The 13513-nt window shown below is 46.9% G+C and overlaps 1 protein-coding gene across 1 annotated transcript in view; it reads left to right on the top strand.

The window, feature by feature from the left end:
* The window catches only part of C20H19orf47 (chromosome 20 C19orf47 homolog), a 54709-nt gene extending 51318 nt beyond the window's left edge, over window positions 1-3391 (top strand). Inside the window, exon 10 of the mRNA XM_071086842.1 lies at window positions 3073-3391. Coding sequence (XP_070942943.1) covers window positions 3073-3095 — 23 coding nt within the window. The 3' untranslated portion in view covers window positions 3096-3391. The remainder of the gene's footprint in view (window positions 1-3072) is intronic.
* Window positions 3392-13513: the final 10122 nt, after the last annotated feature.

Genomic DNA, 13513 nt, shown 5'->3' with positions numbered 1-13513 from the left:
CCTCATAACATCTTACTTTCCTTGTACACTTTGCATACAGAATCACTTATAGTAGTTTTAATTATATATTAGAATTTTAAGTTTTAGCAACTCTACAGTGAAAACCTAGGAAGTAAGCGATTTTGAACTGTCATGTGCTAACATTTTATGAAGACACATAATTTCTAGAAACATGTTTTCACGCAGAACAGTTTTTCAGTATGAAACAGGACATGTTTACTTATGGACCCTAATATATTATTTCTTTCTATAAATTTTAAGAAGCCAAAGGTAAATAAACTTGTGCCTGTGTTCAGCAATGAATGCTTCAGTATTTTTGTTTTATTTGGAAATGACCTGGATATTTAATGAATATCTGCCATCCAAGGGTATAGTTACCAAGGAGGTTGGGAAACCTTTTTAAAGAGATATATATAAAACACAATCATTTTTTCTTTTTTTTTTTTTGAAACAGTGTTTCACTCTTATTGCCCAGGCTGGAGTGCAATGGCATGATCTCGGCTCACTGCAACCTCTGCCTCCCAGGTTCAAGCATAAAGCACAGTTGTTGTTGAAAATTTCATTTATAAACTTTGGTCCTATTTACATTTATTTATTTCACATGTTCTTAACAATTATGCTTAGATTAGTCATGGAAGTTTCATGAGACATTAGACAAAGTCAGCTCTCCCAAGTCATTTCCTTACTCACCATTTTTTTTTTTTTTTTTTGAGACATTGTCTCACTCTGTCACCCAAGCTGGAGTGTAGTGACATGATCTTGGCTCACTGCAACCTCTGCCTCTGGGTTCAAGCCATTCTCCTGCCTCAGCCTCCAGAGTAGCTGGGATTACAGGTGCCTGCCACCACACCCAGCTAATTTTTGTATTTTTGGTAAAGACGGGTTTTCACCATCTTGGCCAGGCTGATCTTGAACTCCTGACCTCGTGATCCACTCACCTTGGCCTCCCAAAGTGTTGGGATTACAGCCGTGAGCCACCGCGCCTGGCTAATTTTTTTGTATTTTTAGTGGAGACTGGGTTTCACTATGTTGGCCAGGCTGGTCCTGTACTCCTGACTTCAAGTAATCTGCCCACCTTGGCCTCCCAAAGTGCTGGGATTATGGGCATGAGCCACTGTGCCTGTCCCTGCTATTCACCATTTTTACATCAAATGCATGTCAGGCAGCCATCACTTAAGCAAGGACCATAACATGAAATACATGTATAGGGTTTTTTGGGTTTTGTTTTTGTTTAATTTTTTTTTTTGTAAATCAGAACACAGAGCTGTTTTTCATTAAACCAACAATATTAAACTAGTGTTATTTACCAAAGACGTACCCAAGTCATGTGAACTTGAAAAGCATTTGGATTACTTCCTATATTTCTAGTAGTTTTAGGCATACAGTCATCCCCTGCATAACAATGTTTAATGAACGATGCACCACATAGATGATGGTGGTCCCATAAGGTTATAATGGAAATGCCCTCTACAAGTACACCACTTTTATCTTTTTTTTTTTTTTTTGAGACAGGGTCTCGCTCTGTTGTCCAGGCTGGAGTGCAATAGTGCGATCTCAGCTCACTGCAACCTCTGCCTCCTGGGTTCGAGCAATGATCTTGCCTCAGCTTCGTAAGTAGCTGGGATTACAGATGCCCGTCACCACGCCTAGCTAAATTTTGTATTTTTATTAGAGATGGGGTTTCACCATGTTGACCAGGCTGGTCTTGAACTCCTGACCTCAGGAGATCCACCTGTCTCAGCCTCCCAAAGTGCTGGGATTACAGGTGTGAGCCACCGCGCCCGGCCCACATTTATCTTTTATTGTACCTTTTCTATGTTTAGATATATAAACGCTTGGCCAGGCATGATGGCTCATGCCTGTAATCCCAGCATTTTGGGAGGCCGAGGTGGGCAGATTGCTTGAGGTCAGGAGTTCGAGACCAGCCTGGTCCACATGGCGAAACCCCATCTGTACCAAAAATACAACAAATTAGCCGGGTATGGTGGTGTGCACCTATAATCCCAGCTACTCGGGAGGCTGAGGCAGGAGAATTGCTTGAATCCAGGAGGCAGAGGTTGCAGTGAGCCAAAATGGTGCCACTCACTCCAGCCTGGGTGACAGAGCAAGACTTGGTCTCAAAAAAATAAAAACAAGCAAACAGCATTGTGTTACAATTGCCTTCGGTATTCAGTACAATAACATGCGGTACAAGTTTATAGCAATAGACTATAACTTACAGCCTAGGTATATAGTAGGCTATGTGACCTAGCTTTACATAAATATACTCTCTGATGTTCACAGAATGACACAATTGCCTAATGAAGGAATTTCTCAGAACATATTCTCATCATTAAGTGACATGTGACTATATTTAATTTACACCAGTGGGCCAGGCATGGTGGTCCATGCCTGTCATCCCAGCACTTTGGGAGGCCAGGGCAGGAGGATCACTTGAGACCAGGAGTTTAAGAGTAGCCTGGGCAGCATGGCAAGACCCTGTCTCTACAAAACTAAAAAAATTAGCCAGGAGTGGTGGCACATGCCTGTAGTATCAGCTACTCAGGAGGTTGAGGTGGGAGGATCACTTGAGCGCAGGAGGCAGAGGCTGCAGTGAGTGGTGATTGCGACGCTGTGCTCCAGCCTGGGTGACACAGTGAGACTCTGTCTCAATAAATAAATACATAAATAAGTAATCTGGGCCAGGCACGGTGGCTTATGCATGTAATCCCAGCACTTTGGGAGGCCGAGGCGGGCGGATCACCTGAGGTCAGGAGTTCGAGACCAGCCTGACCAACATGGTGAAACCTTGTCTCTACTAAAAGTACAAAAATTATCCGGGCATGGTGGTGGGTGCCTGTATGTCAGTCACTCAGGAGGCTGAGGCAGGGAGAATCGCTTGAACCTGGGAGGTGGAGGTTGCAGTGAGCTGAGATCACGCTGTTACATTCCAGCCTGGGTGACAGAGCGAGACTCTGTCTCAAAAAAAAAAAAAAAGTAATCTGATTTCTGCTTTTAATCTTGCTGGAGGAGTCTCTATGACTAGCTGTTATACCCTTTTCTGTCCTCTTTTCCTCTTGATCTTTTTCATAGGTACCGATAAGACAGCTGTTTAGGCCGAGCACGGTGGCTAATCCCAGCACTTTGGGAGGCTGAGGCAGGCGGATCACAAGGTCAGGAGTTCAAGACCAGCCTGGCCAACATGGTAAAACCCTGTCTCTACTAAAAATACAAAAATTAGCTGGGTGTGGTGGCGGGCACCTATAATCCCAGCTACTCGGGAGGCTGAGGCAGGAGAATCATTTGAACCCAGGAGGCAGAGGTTGCAGTGAGGCGAGATCAAGCCACTGCACTCCAGCCTGGGCGACAGGGTGAGACTCTATCTCAAAAAAAAAAAAAAAAAAAAAAAGAAAGCAAAGACCTTTGTTGCCACAGGCATTAAGGATAGTGTATGTGTAAATGGTGTCTCCAGTCTCCCACGACACTCACTGACCCACTAATCTGTGACACCAAGCAAGCACTACTGGGATTTGGCTTTCCTAGTACTGTCAATTAAAGGTTGAGACAACAAAGCCCTTGCAGACTGGGATGGCTATTGGGACCCAACTCTCTCGAGAGCTGGCACGAGTGGACAAAGAGAATGCCGCTTGTCACTCCGCATTGTGGGCTTCCAGCCTATTTGACTGGCTGGCTGACACAAGCCGACACCTGCACCCTCAGCTGGCAAAGGCCAGAGTGTTCCCACTGATGGAAAAGCCAAACTCTCAGGACATAAAACAAGACCCAAGGAGCACCTCATCTGGTTTTTGTCTTGGGGACCCATAGCAAAATTAGTCTGAACAGACGTTGGTCTGCTGAGAAGTGTGAACTCACCAGTCTTTGAGGCCTGTGTTCTTGTCCTATGATTCTCTTCTGTATGACACGACACAAAAGACACAGACATGGGAAAATAATGACCATCTCTGGGAGGGGAGGAATCAGAAAACAAGAATACCACCCCCCACCACCAAAAAAAAAAAAATAACCAAAGAAAAAGCCAGAGTTATTATACAAGAACTAGTTCGTACACATTTTCTCCTGCTAATCCAAACTTAGAAAAGGGAAAAAGACAAAGAGACCCTTACCTATCTTGCTTCCGCTGGGCTCTACAGGCAGAGATCTGGGGGGCTAATGTGGTAGGAAACCTTAGCTGTGGCTAGTGTTTGGTCAGGCATGCCAGGAGCCTGCTGCTGAAGCAGTCTCAGCGTAAAAAGTGAGAGATGCCCCACGTTGGGCACCAGAAACTGGAAGGTTGTGAAAAATGGCTTCCCGTTACCCGTTTTTTTTTTGTTGTTGTTGTTGTTTGAGACAGAGTCTTGCTCTGTCACCCAGGCTGTAATGCAGTGGCACGATCTTGGCTCACTGCAACCTCTGCCTCACAGGTTCAAGCTATTCTCCTGCCTCACCCTCCTAAGTAGCTGGAATTACAGGCACATGCCACTATGCATTGCGATTTTTTTTTTTTTTTTTTTGAGTCTCCCTCTGTCGCCCAGGCTGGAGTGCAGTGGTGCGATCTCGGCTCACTGCAAGCTCCACCTACCGGGTTCACACCATTCTCCTGTCTCAGCCTCCTGAGTAGCTGGGACTACAGGCACCTGCCACCACTCCTGGCTAACTTTTTGTATTTTTAGTAGAGAGGGGGTTTCACCGTGTTAGCCAGGATGATCTCAATCTCCTGACCTCGTGATCCACCCACCTCGGCCTCCCAAAATGCTGGGATTATAGGCATGAGCCACTGTGCCCGGCTCCTCCCGCTACCCTTCTAAATTCTTTGGCTGGCTTATACATTAAACCGATATAAGGCAGATTAACAGTAGCAAAAGGTCGAGCGTGGTGGCTCACACCTGTAATCCCAGCACTTTGTGAGGTCGAGGCGGGCAGATCATGAGGTCAGGAGTTCAAGACCAGCCTGGCCAACATGGTGACCCCCCCCCCCACCCCGTCTCTACTAAAAATACAAAAATTAGCCTGGTGTGGTGGCGTTTGCCTGTACTCCCAGCTACTCAGGAGGCTGAGGCAGGAGAATCACTTGAACCCAGGAAGCGGAGGTTATAGTGAGCCAAGATCGTGTCATTGCACTCTAGCCTGGGCGACAGAGTGAGACTCTGTCTCAGAAAACAAAAAACAGTAGCAAAAAAAATGCCGGGCATGGTGGCTCATGCCTGTAATCCCAGCCCTTTGGGAGGCTGAGGCGGGCAGATCTCTTGAGGTCAGGAGTTCGAGACCAGCCTGGCCAAAATGGCGAAACCCCATCTCTACAAAAAGTATAAAAATTGGCCAGGGATGGTGGTGTGGCGGGCGCCTGTAATCCCAGCTACTTGGGAGGCTGAGGTGGGAGAATTGCTTGAACCTGGGAAGCGAAGGTTGTAGTGAACCGAGATCGCGCCACTGCACTTCAGCTTGGGCAACAGAGTGAGACTCCATCTCAAAAAAAAAAAAAAAAAAAAAAATTGCATACATACACGTGAGAGTCCCACAAAATACGAGATTCAAAGAAGGGTCAGAGGATTGAAGCTTATTATATAGCATCCTGACCTGCAGAAAAGAAGAGGGGCTTGGGGCTTCTGGGAGGTGGTGGTGACATAAGTTGTGGGAGGGTGCAGGGATGAAGTGTATGGCGAATAAAAGTTGTTACTCAGATTGTCTCTTAGTTAAGAAAAGTTTTCCCAGAAGAACAGGTGACAGCCTGGGCATCATGTCAACCTCCAGTCTCCTCTCCTGTGATCTGAGCTCATCTTCCCTGATTGAGAAGATTCCTGGGGAGGGGATTCATGACAATGGAGTTCCTTTTGGAGGATCCAAGTACGGGTAGATAAGGGAAGGTCAGAGAAAGTCTCTGCATGTACTGTTTCCTGGAGTTACCTCCGTTTGAAGTAATCAGCATATCAAATGGGCGTATATTGGGGTGGTGTGTCCTGAACTTTTTCACAGGCATTCTATAGAATACATTGGTATCCAAGAGTCCTTGTCCTCATGAGCAAATGTATCTTCTGGCTTGGAGGAGGACACAAAATAAACAACAAAAGTATCTTTTAGTGTTAAGTCCTAGGTAGAGGATTCAAATATGCTTACAAAGATAGTGACAGCATGGCCCTTTTAGACTCGGAGTGGCCAAGGAGAGAACTTAGGAGGTGAGATTTGGGTGTTTTGTTTGTTTCTTTTTTGATGACAGAGTCTTGCTCTGTCGCTCAGGCTGGAATGCAGTGGCGCCATTTCAGCTCAGTGCAACCTCTGCCTCCTGGATTGAAGTGATTCTCCCACCTCAGCCTCCAAGTAGCTGGGATTACAGGCACCCACCATCATGCCTAGCTAATTTTTGTATTTTTTTGTAGAGACAGGGTTTCACCATGTTGGCCGGGCTGGTCTGGAACTCCTGACCTCAGGTGACCCGCCCGCCTTGGCCTCCCAAAATGCTGGGATTATGGGCATGAGCCACTGCACCCAAAGGTGAGATTTGAACAGCGTTGTGAAAGAGAAGAAAGAAGGAACCAGTCATGCCAAGATCAGGATCAGGGACATGAAGAGTCCAGCCAGAGGAGACAGCAAGTTCCCAAATGCCCCGAGGCTTGTCTTTTTGGAGGGGCAGAGAGGAGGTATGTGTGTCTGGAACATGGGCCAGGGACAAGAGTAGTTTGCGATGAAGTTAGAGAAACAGGCAGGGACAGATCATATACAGCCATGAAGACCACAGTGAGGCCTTTGGCTTTTCCACGTGGGATTGGAAGCCATCTATGTGTTGGAAGCAGATTGATAAAGGTGTTTGATCTTATTGATCGAACAGGTGGCTCATGCCTGTAATCCCAGCACTTTGGGAGGCTGAGGCAGGAGGACTGCTTGAGGCCAGGAGTTCGAGACCAGCCTGGGCAAGATGGTGAGACCACCCCCTCCATCTCTAAAAAATTTAAAATTTAGCTGGGCAGGCCGGGTGCAGTGGCTCACGCCTGTAATCTCAGGACTTTGGGAGGCCGAGGAGGGTGGATCACTTGAGTTCGGGAGTTCGAGACCAGCCTGACCAACATGGAGAAACCCCATCTCTACTAAAAATATAAAATTAGCCGGGCATGGTGGCCCATGCCTGTAATCCCAGCTACTCAGGAGACTGAGGCAAGAGAACAGCTTGAGTCCAGGAGGTGGAGGTGGAGGATGCAATGAGCTGAGATCACGTCATTGCACTCCAGCCTGGGCAACAAGAGCAAAACTTCATCTCAAAAACAAAAACAAACAAACAAAAATTAGCTGGGCGTAGTGGTGTGCGCTTGTGGTCCCAACTACTCTGGAGTCTGTGGTGGGAGGATTGCTTGAGCCCAGGAGGTCAAGGCTGCAGTGAGGTGTATTCACACCACTGCATTCCAGCCTGGGAGACAGAGTGAGACTCTGTCTCAAAATAATAATAAAATAATAAAGAAAAAAGAGGCTGGGCTTGGTGACTCATGCCTGTAATCCTAGCACTTTGGGAGGCCGAAGCAGGTAGATCACCTGAGATCAGGAGTTCAAAACTAGCCTGGCCAACGTGGTGAAACTCCATCTCTACTAAAAATACAAAAGTTAGCCGGGGATGGTGGCGGGTGCCTGTAATCCCAGCCACTTGGGAGGCTGAGGAAGGAGAATCGCTTGAACACTGGAGGTGGAGGTTGCAGTGAGCCGAGATCGCGCCACTGCACTCCAGCCTGCGTGACAGAAGCGAGACTCCATCTCAAAAAAAAAAAAGAAAGAAAGAAAGAAAAAAGAGAGAGCAGAGAAAGCGTCATCCCAAAGTCTACACAAAGTGTACTAGCCTAGCATGACCACTTAAATATTTGTTGTTTTGTTTGAGTAGTTGGGACCATGGGTGTGTGACTGCACCCAACTAATTTTTTTTTTTTTTTTTTTTTTTTGTATTTTTTGGTAGGTAAGGGGTTTTGCCATGTTATCCAGGCTGGTCTTGAAGTTTTAAGTTCGAGCAATCCTCCTGTCTCGGCCTTCCAAAGTGCTGGGATTACAGGCTTGAGATGCCGCACCTGGCCTTAAACGTTTCGAGAATCTCTGATATATTAGAAAATTGAATGTGCACTGTGTCTTCCAATTTTTGAAAAAGAAACAAATTTAAAAAAAGGAAATCGGAACCAACATGTGCGGAATCCCTGATGCTTATACGTACTTCTGCCAAATATATTAATAACGTTACTCTGAAAGGATCTTCCCAACACAGTGGTATCTGGGGGAGACAGCAGGGAGTGGACTTTGTAGATTCTGGCTCGAGAATCAAATATATGATTTTGACATTTCTTTATAATGTGGGAAACTTTTAAATATTTTACTTATTTATTTGTTTGTTTATTTTTTGAGCTAGAGTCTTGCTCTGTCACCCAGGCTGGAGTGCAGTGGCACAGTCTTGGCTCACTGCAACCTCTGCCTCCTGGGTTCAAGTGATTCTCATGCCTCAGCCTCCCAGTAGCTGGGATTACAGGTGCCCACCACCTCCCGGGCTAATTGTTGTATTTTTAGTAGAGATAGGGTTTCGCCATGTTGGCCAGGCTGGTCTCTAACTCCTGGCCTCAAGTGATACTCCTGCCTCGGCCTCCCAAAGTGCTGGGATTACAGGTATGAGCCACTGTGTCCAGCCTAAATATTTTAAATAAAAAATAAAAATGGGGCTGGGTGTGGTGGCTCACGCCTGTAATCCCAGCACTTTGGGAGGCTGAGGCAGGTGGATCACGATGTCAGGAGATCGAGACCATCCTGGCTAACATGGTGAAACCCCGTCTCTACTAAAAATACAAAAATCAGCCGGGCATGGTGGTGGGTGCCTGTAATCCCAGCTACTCGGGAGGCTGAGGCATGAGAATTGCTTGAACCCGGGAGGTGGAGGTTGCAGTGAGCCAAGATTGCACCACTGCACTCCAGCCTGGTGACAGAGCAAGACTCCATCTAAAAAAAAATATATATATATATATATATGTATATATATTTTGTGACTAGTTCCCACAGCTTGTCCAGTTGCCATCGATAAGGAGATTCCTCTGTGAGAAGCCTTGGAGTGTACTCCCGGGCCTGATTTCTGCTCTCTGGGCACAGAAGGGGGCTTTAAGGAGATGTCCTCTCCAGCCCTTGGGGCAAGATCCCTCATCATTTTCTTTTTTCTGAATCAAGAGACCTTTGAACAGCTTTTAAGAAGTTACCGGCCCCCTCTACCCAGCAAAGTGCATGTGCAGTCCATATTTATAGTTATGGGGAGAGAGTTTATAGACTAGATTAGGATGGAAGAGAATGGGGTGAGGTTGTAGGGAATTTTCTCCTGGTTCACACTTTTTTTCTTTCTTTTTTTTTTTTTTTTTTGAGACGAAGTTTTGCTCTTGTTGCCCTGCAACCTCCGCTTCCCAGGTTCAAGCAATTTTCCTGCCTCAGTCTCCCAAGTGGCTGGGATTACAGGCACCTGCCACCATGCCTGGCTAAAATTTTTTTTTAATTTATTTTTTATTTATTTATTTATTTTTTTTGAGATGGAGTCTCACTGCGCCACCCAGGCTAGAGTGCAATGGCGCAATCTCGGCTTACTGCAACCTCTGCCTCCCAGATTCAAGTGATTCTCCTGCCTCAGCCTCCTAAGTAACAGGCGCCCATCACCACACCCGGCTAAATTTTGTAGATTTTTGTATTTTTAGTAGAGATGGGGTTTCACCATGCTGGCCAGGATGGTCTTGAACTCATGACCTCAGGTGATCCACCTGCCTCTGCCTCCCAAAGTGCTGGGATTACAGGTGTGAGCCACTGTGCCCAGTCGCCTGGATTGATCACTCTTGATGCTGAAATGGAAAGGGTCTCGCTGTGTTGCCCTGCCACAAGATTCAAGGTGGCCCTCAAGTTTCACCCTTGATGCTGAAAATAGAGAAAGGGTCTCGCTATGTTGCCCAGGATGGCCTTTGAGGCCCCCCAAAGATAAGTAAGCCATTTGCAGAAGTAACATAGGGCACAGAAGTAGGGCCAATACTTTTCCATTTTCCAGCATGAGATGAGTTAAGAGCACAGGCTCTGATATCAAACCGTCTGGGTTCAATACTGTCTTTGTCTTTAACATGTCCTGGGAACTCAAGCAAGGCCCTTAATATACTGTTACATTTAACCTCCAGAGTTACTGTGTAGATAGATAGCAACAGGATAGCATTGGTGGGAGTGTGTGAACACACAACTCAGCCTGTAACAATTGCTAAATAAATTATATTATTACTGTTTTAATAGAATAAAGAAAGGCAAGCTCAGAGAAGTGAAGTGACTTTGACAAGGACACAGAAAAGTTATGATTAGAACCTGGGCCTACTCATCTTCTACTCACCAAACAACGCTAGGGGGTTGTTTACCCCCCTAGACTAATGTTTTACAAACTACAAGGCACAACCAGAAAATCAGTTCAGCGGGTTGCAGAATTGAAATAAGTAGAATATTAAGGGCCAGGCGCGCTGACTCACGCCTGTAATCCCAGCACTTTGAGAGGCTGAGGTGGGCAGATCATTTCAGGTCAGGAGTTCGAGACCAGCCTGGCCAACATGGTGAAACCGTGTCTCTACTAAAAATTTAAAAATTGCCAGGCGCGGTGGCTCAAGAATGAAACTCAGTCTCAAAAATAAATAAATAAAAAATAAAAATACAAAAATCAGCCAGATGTGGCTTTGGGAGGCTGAGGCAGGTGGATCACGAGGTCAAGAGATGGAGACCATCCTGGCCAACATGGTGAAACCCCGTCTCTACTAAAAATACAAAAAAATTAGCTCGGTGTGGTGGCGCATTCCTGTAATCCCTCTACTGAGGAGGCTGAAGCAGGAGAATTGCTTGAACCTGGGAGGCGGAGGTTGCAGTGAGCCGAGATGGCGGATGGCACCACTACACTCCAGCTTGGGCAACAGAGCGAGACTGTGTCAAAAAAAAAAAAAAAAAAAAGGAAAAAAAGAATATTAGGCCAAGTGTGGTGGCTCACATGTCTAATCCCAGCTCTTTGGGAGGCTGAGGTGGGTGGATTGCCTCAGTTTAGGAGTTTGAGACCAGTCTGGGCAACATGGTGAAACCCCGTCTCAACCAAAAATACAAAACAATTAGCTGGGCATAGTGGCGCACATCTGTGGTCCCAGTACTTGGGAGGCTGAAGTGGGAGATGGCTTGAGCATGGGAGGTGTCAGTTGCAGTGAGCTGAGATCATGCCACTGCATTTCAAGCTCTGTGACAGAGGGAGTGAAACCCTGTCTCAAAAAACCAACAAAAAACCAAAACCAAAAGCAGAAAGAGCCGGGCACAGTGGCTCATGTCTGTAATCCCAGCACTTTGGGAGGCTGAGGCAGGTGGATCACAAGGTCAAGAGATGGAGACCATCCTGGCCAACATGGTGAAACCCCGTCTCTACTAAAAATACAAAAAAATTAGCTCGGCGTGGTGGCGCATTTCTGTAATCCCAGGTACTCGGGAGGCTGAGGCAGGAGAATTGCTTGAACCTGGGAGGTGGAGGTTGCAGTGAGCTGAGATCTTGCCACTGCACTCCAGCCTGGAGACAGAGCAAGACTCCATCTCAAAAAAAAAAAAAAAAAAAAAAAGAAAGCCATTGCCCTTGACTACCAGTGCTGCAAGGAGTTTATACACAAGCACATGGGTGGTTTCAGTGAGATCTCAGTGTGTCATAATTAAGTGCCCTAGGAGGGGCTAGGATTCAAGTTGGCCCAGGGGAGACTTTAGACGTAGGGGAATGGCCTGTTAGGCTGTTCAGCTGACAGGAGAGAAAGGAGAGAAGAGGGTTGGTCACAGTAACCTTGAGTCTAGATTAGGGCAGAAGGGCTAATTCTTGAAACAAACATTCTGCAAGAGCCCATTCTGGGCAATGTTGGATACACACTGATGTCTGAGACAGTCTTGGTCTCTTCCTTTACTGGGTTTCCTATGCAGTCCTCACTAAACAGACCTGTCACCAGACAGTAATAGATGAAAATGGTTAGGGCTGTGAAGGGGGGCGGGGGGCATTGGTCAGAGTTATTAACACCGACTGATGGGGAAGACCGTGAATTAGGAATACTGAGCAGCAAGTTCCAAGCTAGAAACCAATTAAGATAGGGCTAGTTCCAGCAGTAGGTTTACCTCTCGGAAAACGAAAGCCCACTCCAGCCCGGAGACAGAGCGAGACTCCATCTCAAAAAAAAAAAAAAAAAAAAAAAAAAAAAAAAAAAAAAGCAGCATTTGCCCAAAACACACAGACTGAGGTGGACCCAGGATTCAACTCTCAGCCAGGCATTTTTCTCACTTACTAATGCATACAATTGCCAAGCTATATGCCATACTGGAACCCAAATTCAGGAGGCAGCACAATCCCCTACGAGAGAGGAGGGGCAGGGAGCCAGATGCCTCACAGCTGTCCAGTACAACTAGCTAATATACGGATCAGGATCTGTGCAAAGCTCTTTTCTTGCAGGGTGATTTTTTTTTTCTTTTTTTGAGACGGAATCTTGCACTGTTGCCTGGGCTGGAGTGCAATGGCACGATCTCGGCTCACTGAAACCTCCGCCTCCCGGGTTCACGCGATTCTCCGGCCTCAGCCTCTCAAGTAGCTGGGATTACAGGCACCGCCACGCCGGGCTATTTTTTTTTTTTGTATTTTGAGTAGAGACGGGGTTTCATTATGTTGGCCAAGCTGGTCTCGAACTCCTGACCTCGTGATCCGCCCGCCTTGGCCTCCCCAAGTGCTACGATTACAGGGGTGAGCCACCGCACCCGGCCGCAGGGTGATTTTAAGGCCTTTATGGGCCTTATAAAATGTTATATCCCAGATTCACTGGAATATGTACGATGAGAGCAGGTGGCATTAATATTTTGCAGTCATGAACTAATTTGTAAAAACCGTTTTGTTTACATTAAAATAGTTCAAAAGCCAGCGACACAGGGATGATTTTCCATTTAGCAGATGTGGATATTGAGGCACAGAAAACGGTCAAGCCTTCTGCCCACAGTCACCAGAAAGGAGGAAATTCAAATCTCGGGTTGTGTGGCTTCAGAGCCTGAGCTCAACCATGACGAGTTCACTGAAAAGGAAACCCCTCCTAACTCACTCCCGCTCCGGATTCCTTTAAGAACACAGAACGAAGTAAAACAAGATCAAAGCGTATGTAAATACGGACTAGAGGCTGCCGGGAAATAATCGCTGTGGTGAGTCCCTAGGGAAAGCAGCTGTCGGAGTCCTACTGCGCCTGCGTAACCCCATCTCGGCTTTCCGCCCCACGCCTTAGCGAGGCCAATCTCTAACCCACACAGGCCCAAAGTTGTCTAATGTGCGCAGGCGCCCTGCTGTGAGCCCGCCTCCTTCTCTGCCCTGCGCTTGCGCTCTTGCTCTCTCAGAGTTCTTCTCCGGCTCTTTGTACGTCACTTCCTGTTTGTGGCGCGAGAGGGCGGTATTTCCGTCCAGAGGGTGGGAGGGGGCGGTAAGCGGGGGCTGGGGGGCGGGGGCTGGGGGGCGGGGGCGGGGGGGCCGCGCCGCGCGAGCCGTTGGGCC

The sequence above is a fragment of the Macaca nemestrina genome, chromosome 20 (assembly GCF_043159975.1).
Source record: "Macaca nemestrina isolate mMacNem1 chromosome 20, mMacNem.hap1, whole genome shotgun sequence".
Taxonomy (NCBI): domain Eukaryota; kingdom Metazoa; phylum Chordata; class Mammalia; order Primates; family Cercopithecidae; genus Macaca; species Macaca nemestrina.
Note: the sequence above shows the minus strand (reverse complement) of the source record. Positions and strands in the feature narration are given on the sequence as shown.